Source organism: Bactrocera tryoni, chromosome 5 (genome assembly GCF_016617805.1).
Source record: "Bactrocera tryoni isolate S06 chromosome 5, CSIRO_BtryS06_freeze2, whole genome shotgun sequence".
Lineage (NCBI taxonomy): Eukaryota > Metazoa > Arthropoda > Insecta > Diptera > Tephritidae > Bactrocera > Bactrocera tryoni.
In genome coordinates, this window is record NC_052503.1 from 10,286,021 (window position 1) to 10,309,843 (window position 23,823).

The window sequence follows — 23,823 nt, forward strand, 5'->3', positions numbered from 1 at the left end:
CCCAACCGATGGATCAAAATAACAAAACTATATTACAGAAATAGTTTGCAATAGCAGCAAAATAAGCTGATTTGCTTTAATCTATTATCTACCACTTGGGATCGAGTCAGCCAAGAAACTCTTGCTCATAGCTGGAAAAATATTTTAAGTTGAATGATAAATGAGTAGGAACCTGAATATACCAGGATACTTAATCCTGAAATCAAAATGGGATGCCGAAATAAACTCTTTCATGTAAAAATCAGTTATTCATCTTTAGGACTTGAGTCCTCAAGTAAGAATCATACGACATACTTATGTACCTAGAAAGCACTAGCAAAGCATTACTTTTCTATTTTTTTTTTGTTTTAAACAATGAATATTGTGGCGACGACGCTTAAACAAACATCCGCTGGTACATATGTATGTATGTTTGCATACATATGTATGTATATTGCCTGATGTATGGAGCCTTGCCTCTACCCTAAGTGGTGTAGTTCAGCGATATCTGGATAAATTACGGTAATGTAGGAGGGGGAGGGATGGTCAGTTTGTGACTTCTTCCTTCTTATTTCTCAACAGCGCTATTTCTTCATAGCCTGTAAAAAATAAGAAAACAAGAAAAAACGTTAACTTCGGCTGCACTGAAGCTAACATACCCTTCACAGGTGCATTTCTTTTAGTAACTACATATGTGTTCAGTTTGTAAGGAAGCTATACGCTATAGTAATCCGATCTGAACATTTTTTTCGGAGATTATATTATTACCTTAAACAGTAATCCATGTCAAATTTCGCGAAGATACCATGTCAAATGCAAAAGTTTTCCATACCAGCACTAGATTCTGATCGTTAGGTTTGTATGGTAGCTATATGCTATAGTTAACCGATCTGAACAATTTCTTCGGAGATTACATTGTTGCCTTAGAAAATAATCTATACCAAATTTCGTGAAGATACATTGTCAAATGTGAAAGTTTTCCATACAACAACTTGATTCCGATCGTTCAGTTCATATGCCAGCTATATGTTATAGTGGTCCGCCATCGGCCGTTCCGACAAATGAACAGCTTCTCGAAGAGAAAATGACGTTTGCAAATTTTCAAAATGATATCTTAAAAACTGAGGGACTAGTTCGTATATATACAGACGGACAGACAGACAGACGGACGTGGCTAAATCGACTCAGCTCAACATACTGATCATTTATATACATATGTATATACTTTATAGGGTCTCCGACGCTTCCTTCTGGGTGTTACAAACTTCGTGACAAACTTAATATACCCTGTTCAGGGTATAAAATAAAAGGTATGCCAGAATAAAAATGATGACTGTTCCTGGGCGAAGTGTTGAAAGATGAGAATTGACCAACATTTGGCTTGGTTTATTTTTTACTTAAACGTACTCATGCAAAAGCATCCAACGAAATGATCTGACGAAACAAATGTCTGACGGAAAATTATGTAAAGGTTCTATGAGAATCAGCCATTAAGCTTGTACTGAAAACGTATATTCAACAGTCTGGTATTCTTGATAACATTTTTCATACTAATTGATATCAACCCTGCATAGCGAATAATGAAATGAAAACAAAATTGCAATACAAAAGAAAATAATTTTGACTTTATTTGTCATATCAAAAATACTACAATCGCAAATTCACTATTAAAGTCTAAAATCAATTCTAATTATTTTAAGAAGTATATCCGCGAACGCCATATTATGTTATAGCTTTTCTCAGAGTTCAGATAGTTATAAACAATGGCTTCAAACGACAAAATACCTTTAAAACAGGCGGAAGTTTCTGTTCGACGTTTTAATGACCTCGCCATTCCACATCATTTGAGTCTCCTGAAAAATCATCGCAGCAATATCGAAAAAAGCCTAGCTTTGGGTGATTGGAATAAAATTAAGAAAGAGGAAATTAATGCAACACGAGTAATTAAACAAATTAAGAATCTGTTAATTGAGATGGATGCTCTACGAGAAAGGGTCCGTTCTGAAGATTTAGAACGTTTCGATATAATGATGGAAGATGGTAAAAACAAAGCTTTCCAAGGCATGAGTGAATATTTAGGTAAGCTAAATATAGCTAAAGTAATATATTATTCTTAATCATACCGCTGAAATTTCATTAAAGAACTGAAATTAAAAGCACCGTCATATAATAAATACTCGGGCTCATTGGAAAATGAAGAGGATGAAACTCCGCCTCCGGCAGAAATAGGACTAACCACAGCACATCGTCAAGTAATTCCTCCGATAGAAACAAAGTATGAACAGCAAGAATATCAATTGCAACAGAGACAAGCTTGCTTGGATGAACTAGAAGAGTTGCAAAACGAGATTCGGGATCTCAATGGAATGTATCTTAATATGCATCAATTGGTTCAAGAACAAGGAAATGATGTACGAATCATTGCTGATAACGCCGAAGAAGCCCTTGAAAATGTGCAAATCGGTGAGAGTAATTTGCGCAAAGCCCTTACATACAAAAAAGCAATGTATCCAGTGGTTGGCGCATTGATAGGCACTTGCGTAGGTGGCCCTATTGGGTTGGTAGCCGGTTTGAAAGCAGGTGGTCTGGCCGCTGTGGGCTGTGGAATACTTGGATTCACAGGTGGTTCCGTATTGAAGAGCAACCCTTCAATAAATCCCACAGTTATGCAAGGTAATATTGAAGAAGAAAGTTCACAAGAGCCTATAGAAATGGAAAGAACAGATGAATGACCCTCAGCGTCGGAAGAACAAACTAAGAAATGCACAAAAGGGGGTTGCACCCAATTGGTATTACACGTGGACACCAATAGACAATTAGATTCCGTAGCACAAGCTACGACAGGTGTGATATGTAGAGTACGTAGTTACTGTTCTATACAATGAAGACTTATTTATTTATATATGTATCTGCGAATTGTTTTTTATTTTTTACATTATAAAACTTTAATAGTTTATGTAATATGAACCAAAATAAAGCCTATATGTTAAACTAACAAGGGTTCAATCTTTCACAGGAGATTTAATATGTAATTTATTTCCAAAAACTTTGTTTCTTATATTCAAAATGTTCTATATATCCATAAATACATACTTCCTGTGAAATTAAAAATACATATATATATGTATATTATACCATACTCTATGAACTAGAAAAGAATAATTATTTTACAACGGAACATTCGCAGTTGTCCAAGTCTGCTTAAAACGTTTTTTCATCGCGTGTGCCTTCTTTCGTATCCGTTTAGCTGTTTTCTTTGGTTTATACCATGGCGGGTATGAACCGTGCTGATCTTTCATAGTTTTACTATTGTAAACATGAACTTTTCCAGTATTCTCGTTAACTTCTGTAAAGTTTTTACCTGGCTCTCGTCGCTCCTCCATCTCATGCTCCAATTCCTGTTCTTCACGAGATTTCTTCTCCTGAAAATTATAAACAATAATTACTAGAATACATTTCTTGAAGTTCGGTTTAGTATCTCGTATTACTAGTTTTAATTCTTTTGCTGTTTTTACTGTGGCTACATCCGACATATCTTTCATAACTTCATTCCCTTCAGCGTCTATAAGACCCAATGTTTTCTTTAATCGAATAAGTTCCTTTGCTTCGTAACGCGCTTTCTTGATTTTATTCATTTCATCGCGACGCTTACGGGAACGGTTTGTACGACCCATATTTTCTTATCCTTAGCAATCGCCAATTTTTTAATTATTTTAAAGGAATTTATTATTGTAAACCGAATATCCCAACATAAACACGTGTGATGTTATTCGCAATGTTCGTATATATTTTTGACGTTCTCTCTTATTTGACAGATCAAACGTTGAATAAAAAAGAACGTCAATCCTATCAGAGATGCCAAGCTTTCATTACAAACACACTAAATTATTTCAATGTCCTTGACACCAACATATCTGTTGAAAAATTAATTATTTTCTAAAACAAAAATATGAATGATTGAATTTTGAAAAAATGTATCTATAACAAGTTTTATATAATCAAATATTAATAACGAAACATAATGGCATAACTTGTATAATAATGATCTGATTCGAGTTTCATGCGCTACAGTCCACTTGTGGATCGATTCCTCTTCGATTGACGTTTGGTGTGGAATTTTATCCACAAAATAGAATATTGAAAGTAAGTAAAAAAATAAATAAAGTGAATCCTTCAGCCTGGAAGTTATATGAAGAATATTTTGCAGGCAACAATATTTTGAATAGTGTTAATGAATTAACTCGGATATAGTCTTTTTAAGACAATAAAATGGTACTGCGTTCGGGTATAATAATTCCTTTTCAATTTCGTGACAGTAAGAAACTTCTAATGATTGGAGTGCCTGAAGAGAACCGCAATTTGAACATCTGGGACTTGAGAAATGTTGGTATGAAAAATGATTTGTTGATCATGTAAAAGAGGGTACATAAAGAAACATTTACCATAATTCCTATATAAATAAGAGTAATTCTAAAGAAATATAAATATATACATATAAATCTATTTTAGTGAGAGCTGCATTTGGAATTTATAACTTTGAATTTCGAAATAAAAAGATTGGATTCAACATACCGGATGAGCTGCTTTTGCATTATTTGGCGCAACGCCATGATCTAACCAATTTCGTTATAGAAATTGGACAAGGTGGGTAATAGCATCAGTAAATCCTAAAATTATTGCAATATGTTATGGTATCAGTATTATGTCGATTGATATCGCTAATATACAAATTTGTTAGGTTCAACATATACTATAATAAGATAAGGACATCTAAAATTTTAGGAGCTAAAGCTAGGTGCCCAAAACAAACATTCACATAATTGTAGTTCATGATTGCTTTAAGGTAGCACAAAAACGGTTCCCAAAATATTAATCCTTGCTGGTTACGTAGAGGAAAATGTCGTGAGATTAATTTTAGAATCCAATTATGATTGCGTTAAGTAAGAAATAAATATATATGTGTATGTATGTAAATACGATAAATTATAATTTTTGATAAATGTTCAGTTTCAACTAAATAATCATAAAAGCTTCACGATCACCGTACTGCACTTGCCTCTAGTAAGTTCATAAACATATTTACATTAAATCTAGTATCGTTAATATGCTCTTTTTCCAGCTAATCTAAATGACATACCAGATAATGGCATTGCTGACTCGTCTTGTGCAGAGAACTTTATTCCTGCAGACATTTCCTTACAATTACATGAAAATATACACCTTGAAGATGTTCAAAAACGAAAATATCGAGACCCCTTTGATGGTAAAGATACTAAATATACAGAAGATGGTCGAAAATGTTTTACAAGTACTTCCGAAACCTCTAAAAGAGAGACTGCTTTCCAAGGTTTTTCGGACCAAACTGAGAGATCAAAATTGCTGGTTATTACTGACGAGCAAACAATTACAAAATGTGACCCTAGTGACTATGAAATCGAAAAAACACAGACACTAAAGAAGCAATTGTTCGATATCGACCATGTACAAAATCAGCAAAACCAAGAACTTCATTTGTTTGGCCCAGGGCACCTTTTTGAAAATAGAACCATCACTGACACCCACTTTAAGAAAATTAGTTACCAGCAACATCAGTTTGCTTCATGTTCAATGAATCGCTTTAGAAGTAGGTAATTTAGTTTGTATTGTACTAAGCAATTAATTCGATTGTGATTCTTTAAACAGGGAGAGGAGAGAGAATGTCTAAGGACCAAAAGGAAATGTATGTTAAATATTTCGAAGAAAACCCATGCATGCAGTCTCAACGACGCAACGACTCTTTGTTAGAATCCCATTGGAATAAATTGACTACAATCTTAAATAATATTCCACAAGGAGCGGTAAAAAACGTGGAGGAATGGAAACAAACATTTGACGCTTGGCGGTACAGAGTTTTTATGTACTATCGCTACAATTACAAACTCTCTGGCTCCGTAACGCACAATGTAAAAAATTTCAAACCACTAACATCCACCGATCAGCGAGCGTATTCAATGTGGACTAGTTATAAAACCACTCCTCCGCAGCAATCAGATTAGCTGAACATATTCAGCAAATCGGAAATTGAACAGTCTAAATGCACTTATTGAATACCAAAGCAACCTATACACCCATAATGTACAATGTCATAATTTATAGAAATAAAAATTCTAAAAAATATAAAAACTCGACTATATATTTATTTTTGTGGTGATACATGTACATCTAGATACTGTGAACTATGTTTTAAATATTGTATATATATACATTTTATTCTTCTATATACAATACAGTTTATGATCCTTGCAAAGAAAACTTCACTACAATTGGTACTTGTTCAACATGCCGTTGTTCAGCGACACAAAAGTCGTCTTTGGAATTACATGAAAACGCAGACACTCCCATTTACCATACAACAGTTGGTGGTCGTTCTAATGCCAGCGGAACAAGTTCACAAAACTCGCAGAATGCTGATGAAATCCCCACAATGAAAATTCGGATGCAGCATTCAAATATACCCGCTGGTGAAATAAGTCATATGGAAATAGAGCCGAAAATTGACTACGACTCGACAATTAATACGACTGGTTCCAACACTGAGGTGGACGGCTCTTCACCTCCCCCGTTACCGGTCCACCCAAAATCTAGTGTCTATATTGATGAAGAACATCATCAACAGCAGCAACAAGAACTACACTTGGAGCGTTTACAACATGAATATGCATTGCAACACCACCAACAACAACAACATTTCGAGGCTTTGATGCAAGAAAATACTACTGGAAATAGCTTTAGGCGTAAGTGTTAATCACAAAAATATATGATACATAATTTGGTTGTGCAACATATTATTATGCTTTTAGAACGAAAGGAGCGTATGTCGAAAAAACAAAAAGAAATATACGTTAACTTTATGGAGCAAAATCCCGTCATAAACGAACACCGCCGTAGTGATCCTATTTTGGATCACTATTGGGTAAAATTAGCAGATATTCTCAACACAGTGCCACAAGGGGCAGTAAAACATGTAGCAGAATGGAAACAGGTACAAGGAAATTTATTAATATATGGGCCTATGTCATTTTGTGATTAGTGTAATTTTTTGTATTCGTTAGACTTTCGATAACTGGCGTTATCGTGTGTTTTTGTACGCTCGATACAATTCAAAAATCACAGGTACGGATGCCTTAAACCCAAAAAGCTTCAAGCCCTTCACACAAACAGATAAGCGCGCTTATCACTTTTGGATAAGAAACCCTGATACGGCACCACCTGATTTGGAAAAAATGCGAAATGTGTTCGTGAATCTAGAGGACACTCAACAAGAATAGTTAGGTAGCACTATAAATAAACTATAGAATTGCTAGCATAATTGATAATCCTATTTTTTAATAAAATTTATAATTTTTGTCATAGAAATATAGCAATCATATGTAATGTATATAAGTTCATTGTGTAATAGCTTAACGACAATATCAATACACATATAAATGAAAACGTGTTGAGTATTAAATTTCTAAACAAAATATACTAATTTTAAACACGAGCACGATACTGCCTTGGATCACTACAAAAATGAAAAACTGAGAAATTTCATATTGCTTAACCTTAATTGACTCAATTTAGGGCCGTTTTCTTATTGCCCGGTTAGCAGTCATCTGTCAATTAGTACTACACAATACTTTCTTAAGTCAGTGTGTTTAGAAAGTTATACTCGTATCATTTGCAAGGTAACACTCTGTACTTTTAAACGGTAAATCAATGAAATACTTGTTATATTTATGTTAGTGTTTTCGTTGCTTTATTCATTTATAGTATTCACATTCTCACCTAGTTACAGTAACGAGTTTATGTAATAATCTTTTACTCGGCAACACAACTTTATAACATCTCAATAATAGTAATAGTAACTTTTATAACTAATCAGGTTGATTTATTTATTCCTTCCTTTTATATGGTTTACCATGTATATATGTATTTCTTTACTTTTATTTTATTTACAATCTTAACTGACATTTTATTGTTCAATATAAAATCTTAAATACCTTTACGTACCTTCCATATTTTAATGGCAATTTCTGGATTTGATTCGCGTATATTTTCTACATTTTAACATCTAAAAGCAATTATAATAAACTAAAATTTAATTAAAAATTGTGCACCTGAACTCCCACGAACAATTTAAGTTAATTTAGCTTATTTCGTACCTACGGTTATCTTTTGAGGCACAGCCATTTAACCTCTAATTATTATTTACTTATTTTCTAGGATTTCACATAAATTGTTCAATGAACTCAAGCCGTAGTTATTATAAAGTGCTATGAACGATTGAATTGATGATTGCAACTACCATTGCCGATTAATTTGCATGCCCATTACTTTAACTCGTATATAATTTTCTTTCCGAAACATAATTTGTGCTTAAAAATATCATCAGAAGAATACGGTAAAATCATGGTTGCCCAACAAAATCAACTTAATGAGACATATGACAATAACATTAACACTTAGCACTAAACTAACGGCAATAATAAATATGCCATTGTACTTTTATGCTACAGCCGAACTAGCAGAGTTTCTTGCTATTTTTATGAAATTTACACTAAAACAAAACAAAATTGGTATTTTCTGTTGAGATTATTTACATTGTTAAATAACCAACCTCTTGCTGTGTTGACTAACTGGTTGAATTAATTAATATCCAAATCAGTACTATTAAAAAATATAGCGTTTAAGAAAGCGCAAGTACCTCATTATGGCTTTGTTCTCGCACGCTCATTCACAGCATGCTTTATACTTTCTCTGTTCACTTCCTCTAGGCTACGCATTCAAAGTTAAAACTAATTTTTACAATAATTGCATAAAAAAGCATTTACATACATAGCAGGCACGTTCCCGTTCGTTCCCACGAAAGTTGGGTCTGAATAATCGGAACGGCTCCGGATTTTTATCACGCCAAGGACTGTCACTCCGGCACGATTCATCGAAATTTCTTCAGGAATGATTTCTGGCGCTACAACAACAACATAACAGATACTGCTATTGTTATGTGTAAATTCAATCTGAACGATCGAACTTCTTTCCTAAATTTTTCTTTCAATAGCCCGTCACTTTATTCTAAATTTTTAAAATTCGGAATTCAGACAAGATATGAAATTACCCATGACCGATGACTTCAAAAGTAAAGATCATAACTGAAATTAAAAATGAATTCTTTGATTGGTGTTTGGTGATGGGTAGCTTTATATATCCATAGTCACTGGTGAGAGCGGCAGTACCTTTAGTTTATACAAGTCTAACAACTTCGTTTTAAACTACTTGAATTCATTAAACATGTCAAACTACTCAATTTAATTTAAAATATGCACATCATAATTTGTAGTTTTCTCAGCTTTTGTGCAAGTAATGCCGTTTGCTATAAGCGTACGTAAATCTTCATTGCGGTTTGTTTAAATCTTAACCTATGTAAATTAAAATACAAAGTTTAAACTATCAACTTGTACACTTTTCGTTTTTAGTATACATGCATAAGTATCTATTTTGTTCTCGTAGTTGACGATATGAAGCTTAGGATAATGGAGGAGCTTCTTTAACTAAGCACGATTGAGAATTGTTGCCTAAGCTAGAACCGTCCAAGCTGTCTAAATCAAGTGCGGTATTTATCATTGTCGTATTATTTAGCATACGTAGACGGTTTAGACCACTCATAGAGCTATCACACACTTTACCATTAGCAGATAAAAAACTGGAGTCTACGTTTTCTTGTGCAACAAATGATGCACTAACTGGGTCGTCCAAATCTAAATCGTCATTTAATAACGCTGACGATAACATTACACCGGATGATGTAATACTTTTCTGCGCTAATTGCTTATATTGTTTATTCATTTGTAGAGTTAATTCGTGCTGTTTTTGTTCGTCCATTAAATTGGAGTACACATGTAAACTGGGATTACTATCTACATGTTTAGCACAGGGAGCACCACTTTGTAAGACGTTGCTATACACATTTTCTATTTGGGAAATTGGTTTTAACAAGTTGGATTTCTGTTTTTCATTTGTTGATTCCGTTTGTTCTGGCAAATCTCCAGAATCTTTCATGTCTATACTTGCAGATAAGTTAATTGCATTGTTTTCTGGCGGAAGATCGGGTGATTCTTTATCAAAACTTTCAATAGCCGAAACACTCGATGGTAATGTATTGCTTGTTGCATTAGCGGGACCACTATCCGAATAAAATAAGTTATTATAGCTGTCCGAACGATTCTGGCGTTCACGAGCTTGACTTGTTGCAGCGATTGCTGCCACAGCAACTACAACTTCCGATTTACCGACGATTTCGATTACATCGTCAGGATTGCAGTCGTTACTGTCAAATGTATTTATAATATTATTGCTATCTGAGGAACTCGTTTGTACACGATCTTTATGGTGACGGAATTGCCGTTGCATTTGTGCGGTTTGTGTTTGCGGTACGTCCATCTGGGAAAGGGGAATTTCGTTGTCTACCAAATGCGCAAGGCTATTGGAGTTTCCTGAAATATATTTTGAAAGCGAAACGGATCATTTTTTAGTATTATAAATTTGTTAGTTATGAAAATTGATTTTTAAAATAATATAAAACAAATCGTATATTTAATTAAGTAGCTTAAATGTTTTTAGTTTATGTAACAATGCAAAATTAAATATAAAAGCTAAATAATATTAACCACAAGAAAAAGCAGTTTTTAAAGCTTAAAGCCAGTCAAGTCCGATTACTTGAACATATATGGTTACCAAAGATATTTACTATATTGCAAATATATAATACGTACATAAATACGTACATAAATACATATTAGTCACGTGTAAGTCCAAAGAATAAATATTAACATGTAAATAAAACAATACTTTTTTAAATGCCATTTACCTCAATTGTACGATTAGAAAAGCGAAGGCAAAGTATGTTCATTCCAATTTTTTTTAGATACAAAAATTATGTTTAAATATTTATAAACTTTTTTGTTCATCCACCAGTAAACAAATTTTAACTTTTTTCGACCCAAATGAAAATTAAATATTTTGTTGCCGGACTTTTTTTTACCGACAAAGGAGCCTTGTTTACATAAAAAATGTAAAACAAAATATATAATATTTGTGTACCACACTTACAGTCGAATACATACAATGAAGTAAAAAATATTCCAAGTTTCTAACATTTATATCTAGTAAATTTTTATATTATTGGACTCTAGGGGATATGACTGGCCTTGAACTAAAAATGGTTGCGAAATTAGAGGGAAAATAGTGAACCACGTCAATGTAAATATGTCCATAATCGTCAATAAGTCAATATAAATCATTTGTGTTTGTAAATATGTATGCTATGTACTATTACATTCTAAGGAGGTTGCTATGTGTGTTGAACTATGAATTTCATTAAAAACTATTGCTTAGACTTTTTACACTTTTCATAAAGCATGCACATGTTTGAATTTAAGCGAGTTTGTCGCAAAACGGAAAGCGGAAATACCGTATTCGATTTAGACACTTTGTACTCTCTCACCGTCATCAAGTAATGGTTCAATCAATTCAGGAGCTTCAATTAAATTGGGTTTTTCGTTGTAGGGTATTTCATTTTTATTTTATTCGAACGACCACAAAAACACAAAACATAAATTTACGTATGTACAAGGGAAGAAAAGAAGAGAGAAAATATGAAATACATATTTCAATTTTATGTACCTTTCGGTTAAATAAAAAAATATTTCACATATTTGTTGTATACAGACTCAAATGATACATGATAAACAAGAGCCAATATTCCAACAAATTTATGGTTATGGTATAGTGAAGGGGAATGGGATGCGAGATACATACATATACATATATACATAATCACTTAGAGAAAGTACATAAATGTATTACCGAACATGGCTAGTTTTCCCATTTCGTATTGTGTGATTTATTTAATATAAATATTTTGGTTAATAACAAAATCACTTCGATAATTCCGAAGTGGCTGCGCCCTTCACACAATGAAAATTAAATACATATTTCTGAAAATATTATCGTCCATACAAATTGATCATTATGTAAAGTTGAAGTAAATTCCATTTTACGAGGCAGTTCATTAATTAATATCTGTATTTCTACAAAATATGCATTTAAATTTGGTAACGACAACTGAAAGAACGGAAATGAGTACTACTGTTCGATGACAATTAGATTATTAAAATTTTATTAATTTCCCATAATACTTGTCTAATATTCTGACCTTAAAATTGTATAAATAAATAATCCATGTCCTTTGATATACTTGTATTCGTTATCTAATTACCCGAGACTCTGAAGGAGTCAAAATAATTTTCTTTCTTACGCATACCGACATATGTATGTATGTATACACGACAGCGTCTTGTGTGAAGGGCTGAAACAAAAATCTGAGCAAAACACTGCAATCCGCAATTGCATTGATCAATGTTTAAAATAACGTGCAAAAAAATCTCAGTTAATTGCAAAAGAGAGTACACAATTCATCAAATTTCTAACGCAAGTTGGCAAACTATGATATAAAGCTAATTTTTGCTAAACTTGAAGAAGAAAATCATAATCTCAATAAAACTTTATATGCAATCATGTTTATATACTACCATAAACAGTAAAAGAATAACAATATATGTAATTATTCGCAACTAACTGGTGTATATGGATTATTTCTTATTTATATTTCATCATTTCAAAATTTTTTTTTAGTATATTACAGTTGAAAATATTAAACAACTCACCCAATCTAGTATTTTTCTTAGTTTTTATTGTTTTAAAGCGACGCGGCTTGTTTTGATTTGTCTCAACATTTATTTTGAGTAAATCAGTTAACATTTTTTTCGAAATGGTTTGCATATTAATACAAAATGACGATATGAAAGTACGAAATGTAAAAATAAAGAGAAAGAGAGAGATAATAAATAGTTGAACGAATATAAAAATTGTAAACGTACAACAACAACTAAACATAATGAATAAAATAATGGTTAATAATATTGAAATTAGCAGAAACAAATATGAGTGTGAACTTGTTAAACAATTTCTCCACAGTTACATTTTAACAGGGTCCTAGCTAAGCTGATTTGCATAAAGAACGATCATACACAAATTTAAACCGAAATGTTCATTAAGTTCCTTGAATCTAAACACAATTGATCCAATAGGGAATCTAAACGCATCGAAGAACTAATGTCGATATTTATCTTGTCTCAGTAAAAAAATTAGTGGATCAGATACTTTCCTATTTTTTAAACTGATTTTAGTAACACAAAAAGTCTTTGTCGGCTTTTATTAGGCATTTATGCGATGTTAATACAAAATTTTGGTGACCAACTTCTAGTTTATGTGATGATGCTATTTTATTCCTAGAAAAAGTTGTAACCTCTACATAGGGGGTTGTGGTATGAAGTTATGACAATTTGAATATAAAGTCTTTTCAAATAGTGGCCGTACCTCAGAGTGGAGATAACATAATCTTATGTAATTTCCAGTACCTTCTACAGCATAGGGAAGAAACTTTGCCAAACATCTAACAAAGATCTTTTAAGGAATTATATGTAAAAATTTTGAATAGCACATATAAAATATCGATTATAAAATCTGAAGGATGATCGTAACTAAGTAATAAAAAATGTGTGTTAAATAAGTAGACACTGGTCTTTCGAAAACACCTTCACAAAAAATCTATAAATTCTTTTGTTATTTCCAAAAGTATTAAGTTATAAATGAGTACTCTGTTATGTTAGCTTAATTGTATTTAAATAAATTAATATTATACATTTTGTGAATATTACAGCTGATCAACCACTTTTTAAATATATACGTAAAAGCCTCTAATTTTGCTTTTATTCAATAACGTGTAAATGTATTACTATATTTAATCGGTTAATCGTTTAAAATCTTGTTTAACTTTATATCTATATATATTTTGAAGTCACTTGGGTTAGTAGATTTAGCAAAAATGGCAGTACTTTTATTCATTTCGGGATTTTTCGGTACAATATTTGTTCATAATGTTCAAAGGGAATGTGATGTATGATAATCCAAATATTTCGACAGAAGTAGTAGCAGTATAAAAAAAAATCACAAATAAAATTTCGGGAAAACAAAAGGACATTATTTTAGTATGCTAGCGTTGCGACATAATATGCCAAAGGCTCAAAATTGTAAAGCGGGAACTCGTAAAAAATATAGATACACCTCACAGAACTTTAAAGCTATATCCTTAAGACATTTCACAAATCTTTGTAATTGTTTTTTTTTTTTTTAATTTGACAAATGAGGATTACTAAGCAATTTAAAAAGAAGACAGAATGTAGTCCAACATATTTAAAAATAATAATATAATAAGCGTATTTAAGACTGACATGTTAATTATCTTCTCAGTTAACGATAACTTTGTTTCTACCATCTTCTTAATTCCAAATACGTCTGCATATGTATGTATTATTATATTGTCGTCTATAGTGGACTTGTTTTAGTCATATTAAATTTCATTTTATGCAAGACAGGAATTATGTACGTTTACAACCTCATTATTAAAATGTTCGTATTGAAAAACTTGAAGTATGAGTTACCTATGCTTTGTATTTTCGTTGCTTTAAAAACTCTATTCTCATATAACAATAAATATGTGTTACATTTTAATACTGACATCTGTGTTAGCCCAAATATTGAAGCGACATCAACAGTGCATATAACAAAAGCTAAAGTAAATCATGTATATTTCATACTATGATGAGTCACTTCCAGCAGCATCCTCTATTATGGAATTTAAATCTATATTGAACGAATATTCATATAAATTAGAATAACGATCGCGCTCCTTCCACGGGGATCGATGATTCATATATAAGTTTCGTTTACTAACACGAAATATTTGACTATCCTTTATAGATTGGTCATCGTCACAGGGTTCACCACCGCCGCCGAAGTCACACTCACGAATAGTTAAACGATTTGTGGGTGATTTTAACTCAAAGAGGACTTCTTGATGTTTATAACGTGGCCTCATCGGGAGCGGTTGATAACCACTTATGTTAACTTTTTGCGAATCAACCGATTGAGTTGACTGACGACGCATACCGCGAATTTTATGAAATGGATAATTGCGCATTAAATTGGAATCAGTACTTCGTTGTGGCGAATAATACTTAAAATCGGTTGGAGCTGGAGGCTGTGGTGCAGCGGTATGTATGGTCGTCAGAGTTGTAGAACTGGCCGAGTGGGCCGCTGTCGCTTGGAGTTGCAATGTAGATGGACGTTTTGCTGTGCTGCGCGTGCCAGCAGGTATGGGTGTCGCCAACGTTGATATGGGGGAACCGATGATACTATTTGTTCCCACTGTTACCGCTAAAGACTGCGCTTGTGATGCTACAGGGTACATGGAATGCATATTTTGGGAATGGTGATGCAGAAGTGGAAGCGGAGAGCTTCCTGCATCGAAAGAAGGCGAAATTGGCAAATGAAGCGATCGCTTCAAATTTAAATGGTACGATGATATGGTTGGTGAATGAATGATTTGTGGAGTCGCAAGTGCGCTATGGCTTTCGTGGAGAATTTGTCTCTCTGGTTTTGGCTTTAGTAGTCGATTTTTAAATTGATGAGTTGCAGGGGGTAGAAGTGTTTGCAAAGAACACTTTTTATATTGTAGCTGCTGTGACTTACCGTTTTGTAGATTATCATAACTCCGTGGTCGATATATTCCATTACTAGCACCTAATGTTGCCGAAGAGGCATTAGACTACAGTCATGTTGCATAAGAAAAGAAGGTGTAACGATCAATGTATTTGGTGCAAATGTCCAATCCAGTTGCGTGAAATTGCAGGTTGTGATACATTAGTTGCATGTGCAAAAAAAAAATAATATAATATTACAATGATGATATCAACAAGGCATATACGGAAATTAATTACAATATAATATAATATGAGTTAATAGCTCACCTCTTCATAAAGGCGGTTTTTAATATCATTGCCCCCAACGTTAATGCCCGCACTTACTCCTGCAATTACTGGTTGGGCCGTAACCATTCCACTTGAACCTACGTGAGAAGCACTCATCACGTCGCTTAACGGATGGCGTGGACTGGAATGTTGTTGCATTTGCAGAATATAATCATCCGTTGCAATGCCCCGACTGTGAAACAATCAGAAAGTGAAAACAGAATCATAAAATATTTCTTCTAAAGAAAAATATTTAACGAACCGGTCTATTAATGATGGTGTCATTGGTCCGCAAAGTATATGACAACAATTTAGACAGATGTTTCCTCGCGAATATGGATTTATTGAACGCTGACCCCCTTTTGAAGAAAACGATCCTTTCAACTACATTCCAAAGAAAAAAATAAGGCATTAATATCTGAATGTTCTTCATGAAATTATACTGACATCTTCATTCGTAGTTTGATCACTGGTTGTCAGATAGGTATGAAATCCTGCCAAACCAATAACTGACCAAATCGAAAAGAAGCAAATGAACACAACAATCACAGTAAATGGCGCCTTTTTTATCACCTCAAATATTTCCTGTTCTGCTTTCATCACTACATGAAACAAAAGTAAGTCGGTCAATAGCTAATGTTTGTATTTTTACATTTATGATATACTTACATAAAACTAAATGAGTCACAGAACATGAAAATATAAATACCGCTAAAAATGCTAACGAGACTAGAAATAAATAAAAGAAACGATAATTTCGTTTTCCCACGCAATTACCAACCTAAAAAAATATAGTATAGATTAATTACTAACATTTTAACGAATATTTTATGATCACACTCCTCTGCTCTCTCTCTTTTTGAAGCCAATCTCATGCATATTACATAAATGGTATTACATGATGGCATTTACACCTTTTTTTTAGTAAATTTCATCAATTTACGTTTCCGGAAATTATGATTATAGGAAACGACCGTTTAAAAATTACCAAGAAATTTAGCGAAATCTTAATATAATTGTAAAATAGAGAGAAGAGGAGCGATATCTTAAGCAAAATTATCAAAATTTGTTGCTTACCCAGGGACAGTGGTGATCGAACCGATCAACACAATTATCGCATAAACTGCAATGCGATGCACGTGGGGGTCGAAATATTTTACATGTAAAGCAATACTTCAATTTCACTGTTTGTCCTTTAACAAGAACCTCTTTTGTGCGTGGCGGTGGCCGATATGTGGGACTATTGAGAGAATTTGGCACTTCTGTAATTATATAAAAAATAAAGAAATAGAAAAACTGAATTTATGAACATTTTTCAAATCTTCTACCAATCTGCTTTTCTATATAGGCAGCCTCGTCGTGAGAAGCACGGGGTATAACACCAGGATCTGTAAAGGTTGTTCGTAGCAAGGAACTCATTGTAAAGAAGTAAAGCACTGCACCAACAATAGGAATGATAGGATTTATACGTGTAGCCAGAAACGGACAACTGAAATTTAACAAAATGGAGATTATAAAACCAATTTTTAAATATTCATGGCACATTAGGTAAAGGTAAAGACATATTGTGGTACTTTTTAGCCTTGATTACACTTGTCATTAATCATAATAATTATATTTTTCTAGCAGCAAATATATTTTGAAAATAAAATTGGTTAACTAAGTTTACGTTAATCTTTTTATAATTTAAAACGAACACCCGTTTTTGTAAAATAAAAGGTTGTAATTATATAAAATACTAGTACTCATCAAAACTGCTTAGTTCAAAAACATTATGTGTCACTGAATTATGAAAAAATGAAAAATAAATGATCCGTTCGCAGCAACTCGGTCTAACGTGTGGAACTAATTGGCGCATTTTTCTTCGAGATCCTAAATTGAAAGCATACAAATTATAGCTTGTGCAAGAACTGAAGCCACTCGACCTTTCCAAGTGACTTCGCTTCGCTCTTGAAAAGTTCCAAAAAGAACCGACGTTTTCGAGCCAAATTTTGTTCGGCAATGATTCCCATTTCTGGTTCCATGGATATGTCAACAAGCAAAATTTCCGCATTTGGGAACCGACTATTCGACGCCTAAAGTTGAAGCTCTTGATCCCGGCGACATTTGATTTCAACAAGACGGCGCTACTTCCCACACATCGCATCAATCAATGGATTTAATGGAAGAACACTTCGTTGAGCAGATAATTTTACTTTTTGGGCCGGTCGATTGGCCACTAAGATCGTGTGATATCACGCCGTTTAACTTTTTCCTGTGGAGATATGTAAAGTTTAAAGTCCATGCGGACAACCCCGCTTTAATTCAGACCTTGAAACAAAACATCAAGCCAGTCACCAATCGAAATGCTCGAACGAATTTTCGAAAATTGGACTCAAAGGATGGAACATCTGAATGGTAATAAACATTCCCCATTAAATTTGAAGTTTCTGTGTTTTTTCTTTAAAAAAGCAGGGAACCTCGAAATGGATCAACCTTTAGTATATGGATAATATGTCAGGCGATCTGATAAGTTTAAAATCAATCGCTATTATTGTTGATGAAAATGAAAACGTTAATTTTCCGAATATAATTTTAAAGTTCTTCGGTTTAAATTTGGTTCACCTATTATTCTTCAGCGTAATTTATACTTCTTAGTCACAACAATACGTAGTCTAGTGATTATATAGAAGATAGAGATTGAGACTCGAAGGTTCTTACTTAATTTCAATAATACATCTCAACGATTGAATGATATTTTGGCAAAAAACTCAGCCATGGTGACATATGTACATATATGGACGACTAAAAAGTTATATTCCCAATTTGACAATTTTAAGACATGAGACGGCATACATTAAAGTTAAGTAAAGTTTTATTCCGATATGTTGATTAGTACTTGATTTATATACTCCAAAGTGAAACAGATGGAATTTATATGGGCAATGCCACCCATTATGATTCCTATGAAGCCCTTAATGCCTCTCCTGACTATGAAACTTAATACGTCTGTCGTATTTATTTAGTGAGTAATTGCACTTTTATCAGATTTTATCGAATTTCACGGACAGTCAGGCAGACATCCGGAATTTATATCATCTTCTCTTCCTGATCTTTTTATACCCATGTACATATGTATGTCTATAACACCATTTCTATCATGAATTTTAAGTGTTGCAAACAAAACTATTATACTCTGTGCCAACAAGTACAAAAAATTATGTTTCTTTAACACAAAAAATACTCTTATATAAATTTTTTACAGTTCACCAAAACTAGGCTCACTCAAAATGTTATTACAAGAACCAATTGTCTGACACCTGTGAATTTTATGAGTGTCCTTTGAAGGTTATGTTTAGCTGCAGAACTGTGGACTTCCATTTCTTCTCTAAAAACTTTTTGGAACCCAACCGTTAGTAATCGTGTGTGTAGTTGTATTCATAAACTACAATTAAACCGCAATTCATGCAAAATATCACAAAAGAAACCCAAGGAGAACAATGGAAAAGCTCATAGGGACGGTTTGGTGCAGTCTAACATGCTTGCTCTGCAAACGCAAATCATTACATTTCATTCACCGGGGATGGTATGACTGCAATTGTATTGTAATATTCACTTGCAAAGATTTTAGGAAATACATGTGTATGATATACAAATTCCCTTATTGTCCAACCTACTTCGTATGATATACGCAGGTGTACTTCCAAAGGCTGATTACGTCCGATTTTATTTTATATGATTATTATATTACTTATGTTTGTTTGTCGATATGATTTTTGAAAAATTAGTTTACACATAATAACAGGATACGAGTAAAAATTTGTAATAAATTTGTATTAAAATATACTATAAACAAGTAAGGAAGAGCTAAGTTCAGGTATAACCGAATATTCCATACCCTTGCAAATTGCAAAGATTAAAGCCAGGGAAGTACCTCCAGTTACATAAGGCTTGTTATTTATATGGGGTCTACGGAGTTTTCATCCAATTTTTTTCATTATAAGCACAAATACGCACCGTGAGTCCACATATTCTGTATCTAGGGGCTTGAACAGTTTTGGTTCGATTTACGCAATTTTTAGTCATAAGGTGGCACACCTCAAATTCACTATTCGTGCTAAGTTTTGTCTTGATATATTATGGCATTATTGATTTGTATACTGGAAAGTGAAAGTTTCCAATATTATGTAAACTATGTTTTTTCACAATGTAACATAAAATTGTGAGAGGAATGTCACTTACCAAATTGAGATGATATTGGTAGGGCGAGTCACGAGATATGTGATTTCACATCAAAGTCGTTGAAAGTTTAAAATGGAACTTAAAATTGTGTTATAAGGGAAGTAGGCGTGGTTTTCGCACATTTTCACAATGTAACATAAAATTGTGAGAGGAATGCCACGTACCTTTTTTGGATGATATTACGTACGTATTTGGATGATATTACGTACGTATTTGGATGATATCGGTCGGGCGGGTCTCGAGATATGTGATTTCACCTAAAAGTGGGCGGTGCCACATTGTCCAATTTTGACCACGAGACCATTAAAGCCCTCTTATACCATCTCGGGACGACGGACAGGCAGACAGTCACCCGGATTTCAACACGTCTAGTCACCCTGATCATTTACATATATGTATATAACCCTACTATATATCTATCTAAATTAGTTTGAAATGATATATTCAACCGTTAGCTGAACAAAACTATTCTACTTTGTAGCAACATGTTGCAAGAGTATAAAAATAAAATGTAAATATCAATACACTCATACATACAAATGGAACATATAATAATTTGTGGACAATATGGTTACACGACGTGTTGAGTTTTAATGGGCTTAAACATCTACACATTACTTTCTAAAGTTATTACTTACTCAAATGCGAAAAACAGTGCACTGGTTCCCGTTATCAGTATGCAAGTTAAATAAAAAACCCCCGTGTGTGGTGCGGACATCAATAATCCATCGCAGTAAAATTTGTTGCGCCCAGCAAATAACTCCCATTTACGAGTTATCCTCGTGTTCGGCGCCATATTACCGCAGCAACAGCACAGTAAGTTCATTGATGTTCGTAAGTTTTGTTTCTTTCAAGCAATTTCGGCAATCTTGGCAATAGATGTTCGTATAATTTACCGAAATTTAACCTTACTAAGTGACGAAAGTAATTTTTCTCATTTGTCTTCGATGTTTATGTAATATTTCAATGAACTCTGCATTTATATCCGTTTTAATACACCAGTAATATCACATTTATTGTCAGTATTTTAAAATGTAATATGAATATATATCATTAACACCTCAATGTATGTGTGTATATTTTTCATTTAATTTGTTTTTTAATTATCTCACTGTTATTTTCGCTTCCATTTTGCTCTAGCCATAATTTTCGTTTCCTTATTTCGCCATTGCCAATATGGACGGCAGAACATTATAAGAAAGTGGCTATTCGTTGAATTGTCTTTATGTTGAAGTTAAATAACATCTCTTTCCATCATCATTATTCATTATTGTTCTGAATCGCTTTCTTCTATGCATTTTAATTGACCTTTTAATTTCCTGTTAAATACAAAATTTTATATACATACACATTAACAAATTACAAATTAACTTAGCGGTCTAGAATTGCTTATTCATAAAATACAATACATATATTTGTGGTTTGACTAATTAGTCATTTTATATATAATAAAATAAAATAACGTTTTCCTTTTTGGTAAGCAGTGTACCATATAAATACTCGAATTTTTTTTTTTTTTGTTTAGATAAGATAAGTCGCTGCAAATTAATATTCGATATTTCATCAGTACATGAACTTCCATTAAATAAACATTCACGCAAGGTATACATACATACATATGTATATTGTAGCTCTTAATTTTTTCTGTAATTCTATACTCCTTATTTACGAGTTCGCAATTTAGCTCTATGCTACTTGTTACAATGGTGGAAGTTTCTTCATTTCTCTGAATGAGCAATGACCATCTTATGCAAACAAACAAATACACCAATATTGTATGTATTAGACGTGCCATATGCCTAATCTTATCATTGATTGTAAGAAAAAACGAAAACGACTTGATTTTGTCTGCATTAATCGAAGTCGAATTTCGCAACTCAACATAAATGTTTCGATTTCGCTAATGTATTAAAAGCCAAGAGATATTGCATCGGTACTAATATACTTTGAGTCTTACATGTGCCAATGTCAATGTAGATGAACTAGTATTTACATGTGTATGGTATATTTGTATGTATGTAAGTATATAAGTGTATCTATCTATGACCGCATTTACCACTTATTGGCCGAATTATGGAAAAGTTTTTTTACATTCACGGCGTGCATAGAATTCCTGTTGACATCTCATCGCATGCACGTGACAGCACAAGATATGAAACGCAAAAGACTGCACGTGACAAGGCACACAATTGTCCTTGTTTTAGATGCTGAGAGTGAATATGTTTAAAAGTACACAGTTACAAACAAACATGTATACTTACACATGTATGTATGTATTCACGATTTGCAATAATATTAAGATATACATACGCAGATGTTTTCAAATTATAAGAACAACAAAAGCGACCATGGAAACTCATAAAAAAAAATGTTTGCAAAAGTATTTTATTTAAACCTTTTTTCGAAAACCAATTGTGTATGATTAGAGTTAAAAAAATACGGCGTTTTTTGTTGGTGTAAGCCCGAAAAAAGCTTTTCGAAAAATGAGAATAAAGCCATATCGGCTACATAAAACTCCATTCTAGTACATTCTAATTTTCTTATCGTAATTTAAATTATGGTTAATCGTTTAAACCCGCATAAGGCAGCATTGGTATATATTCAAGAAATAAAAAAATCGTTTTTTTTTCCTACATTTTCAAATTTTAACTATTCAACAATATGTCTACAAGAGGATTTTTTAAAATTCAAAATATATTCGGAGATATAGGTATTATATCCGAGATATACATAGCTATACGTGAACTTAAACCGCGCTTTCCTCGAAACTATCTTTTTTAAAACGATATCTGCGATTTCTCAGGTTTTTTTTTTTGGGAGATGCCATTTCATGGAAAATTTGTTTCGAATTTTTCCGTAGAATCAGACTCAAAGACATTATTCAAGCAAAGCAAATGGGTCTGGCAGTGAACGAGGGCAAGACGAAATATCTCCTGCCATCAAACAAACAGTCGTCGCACTCGCGACTTGGCTCTCACGTCACTGTTGACAGTCATAACTTTGAAGTTGTAGATTCGAATTTCGTATATTTGGGAACCAGCATAAACACCAACAACAATGTCAGCCTGGAAATCCAACGCAGGATAACTCTTGCCAACAGGTGCTACTTCGGACTGAGTAGGCACTTGAAAAGTAAAGTCCTCTCTCGACGAACAAAAGCCAAACTCTATAAGTCGCTCATAATTCCCGTCCTGCTATATGGTGCAGAGGCTTATACGATGACTACAACTGATGAGTCGGCGTTGCGAGTTTTCGAGAGAAAGGTTCTGCGAAAGATTTATGGTCCTTTGCGCATTGGCCACGGCGAATATCGCATTCGATGGAACGATGAGCTGTACGAGATATACGACGACATTGACATAGTTCAGCGAATTAAACGACAGCGGCTACGCTGGCTAGGTCATGTTGTCCGAATGGACGAGAACACTCCAGCTCTGAAAGTATTCGACGCAGTACTCGCCGGGGGAAGCAGAGGAAGAGGAAGACCTCCATTCCGTTGGAAGGAATATCTGGCTTCGCTTGGAATATCTGGCGCGCTGTTGTTAACTCGGCTATAAGCACGTAAGCGGTGCCTACGCCAGTAAAGAAGAAGAAGGAGGGTTCCAAAGTAAACAGGAATTAAAAAAACAGAACAAATGATTTTTTCGGCAAAATCAATTTATTTTATTCAAATTAG

General features: G+C 33.4%; 4 protein-coding genes across 17 annotated transcripts in view; 2 read left to right on the forward strand and 2 right to left on the reverse strand.

Annotated features, from left to right (window-relative positions):
• Positions 1–1,603: 1,603 nt before the first annotated feature.
• LOC120778213 (syntaxin-17) lies at positions 1,604–2,974 on the forward strand. Its single transcript, XM_040109970.1, has 2 exons — positions 1,604–2,058; positions 2,122–2,974. Exons 1-2 carry the CDS (start codon positions 1,743–1,745, stop codon positions 2,709–2,711), a joined length of 906 nt encoding a protein of 301 aa, XP_039965904.1. The 5' UTR covers positions 1,604–1,742; the 3' UTR covers positions 2,712–2,974.
• LOC120778214 (protein LLP homolog) lies at positions 2,966–3,653 on the reverse strand. The gene is made up of 2 exons (XM_040109971.1): positions 3,468–3,653; positions 2,966–3,401 (listed from the first exon to the last, which is right to left on the reverse strand). The coding sequence occupies exons 1-2, from the start codon at positions 3,651–3,653 to the stop codon at positions 3,147–3,149; spliced, it is 441 nt and encodes a 146-aa protein (XP_039965905.1). The 3' UTR covers positions 2,966–3,146.
• A 472-nt stretch (positions 3,654–4,125) lies between these two features.
• Positions 4,126–7,686, forward strand: LOC120778648 (probable serine/threonine-protein kinase DDB_G0271682). Of its 6 annotated transcripts, none has more exons than XR_005705573.1 (5): positions 4,126–4,366; positions 4,489–4,623; positions 4,718–4,919; positions 4,987–5,040; positions 5,099–5,189. XR_005705573.1 is itself a non-coding variant. In XM_040110559.1 (5 exons), exons 1-5 carry the CDS (start codon positions 4,249–4,251, stop codon positions 7,284–7,286), a joined length of 1,155 nt encoding a protein of 384 aa, XP_039966493.1. In that variant the 5' UTR covers positions 4,126–4,248; the 3' UTR covers positions 7,287–7,686. The 6 variants fall into 6 exon arrangements, 4 of the variants coding, with proteins under 4 accessions (XP_039966493.1, XP_039966495.1, XP_039966494.1 ...); XM_040110559.1 differs by lacking the exons at positions 4,718–4,919; positions 4,987–5,040; positions 5,099–5,189 and adding exons at positions 6,249–6,752; positions 6,819–7,000; positions 7,071–7,686; XM_040110561.1 differs by lacking the exons at positions 4,718–4,919; positions 4,987–5,040; positions 5,099–5,189 and adding exons at positions 6,249–6,752; positions 6,819–7,000; positions 7,049–7,166.
• A 47-nt stretch (positions 7,687–7,733) lies between these two features.
• The window catches only part of LOC120778645 (palmitoyltransferase app), a 29,419-nt gene continuing 13,329 nt past the window's right edge, over positions 7,734–23,823 (reverse strand). For 6 of the 9 annotated variants that reach the window (XM_040110555.1, XM_040110552.1, XM_040110551.1 and 3 more), the window contains 10 exons: positions 20,786–21,466; positions 17,255–17,415; positions 17,004–17,188; positions 16,596–16,707; positions 16,374–16,528; positions 16,189–16,310; positions 15,927–16,119; positions 15,649–15,724; positions 11,501–11,533; positions 7,734–10,490 (listed from right to left, as the gene is read on the reverse strand). In XM_040110555.1, the coding sequence (XP_039966489.1) occupies positions 9,523–10,490; positions 11,501–11,533; positions 15,649–15,724; positions 15,927–16,119; positions 16,189–16,310; positions 16,374–16,528; positions 16,596–16,707; positions 17,004–17,188; positions 17,255–17,415; positions 20,786–20,973 (2,193 nt within the window). In that variant the 5' untranslated portion in view covers positions 20,974–21,466 and the 3' untranslated portion in view covers positions 7,734–9,522. Of the gene's footprint in view, positions 10,491–11,467; positions 11,534–15,648; positions 15,725–15,926; positions 16,120–16,188; positions 16,311–16,373; positions 16,529–16,595; positions 16,708–17,003; positions 17,189–17,254; positions 17,416–20,785; positions 21,467–23,823 lie in introns of all 9 variants that reach the window. The other 3 variants (XM_040110557.1, XM_040110556.1, XM_040110558.1) reach the window with 3 other exon arrangements.

Coding starts and splice junctions, on each gene's coding strand:
- LOC120778213 (XM_040109970.1), top strand. CDS start 1,743: ATGGCTTCAAACGACAAAATACCTTTAAAACAGGCGGAAGTTTCTGTT. Junction 2,059..2,121: donor AGGCATGAGTGAATATTTAG/GTAAGCTAAATA, acceptor ATTTCATTAAAG/AACTGAAATTAAAAGCACCG.
- LOC120778214 (XM_040109971.1), bottom strand. CDS start 3,653: ATGGGTCGTACAAACCGTTCCCGTAAGCGTCGCGATGAAATGAATAAA. Junction 3,402..3,467: donor CAGCAAAAGAATTAAAACTA/GTAATACGAGAT, acceptor TATAATTTTCAG/GAGAAGAAATCTCGTGAAGA.
- LOC120778648 (XM_040110559.1), top strand. CDS start 4,249: ATGGTACTGCGTTCGGGTATAATAATTCCTTTTCAATTTCGTGACAGT. Junction 6,753..6,818: donor TACTGGAAATAGCTTTAGGC/GTAAGTGTTAAT, acceptor TTATGCTTTTAG/AACGAAAGGAGCGTATGTCG. Junction 7,001..7,070: donor ATGTAGCAGAATGGAAACAG/GTACAAGGAAAT, acceptor TGTATTCGTTAG/ACTTTCGATAACTGGCGTTA.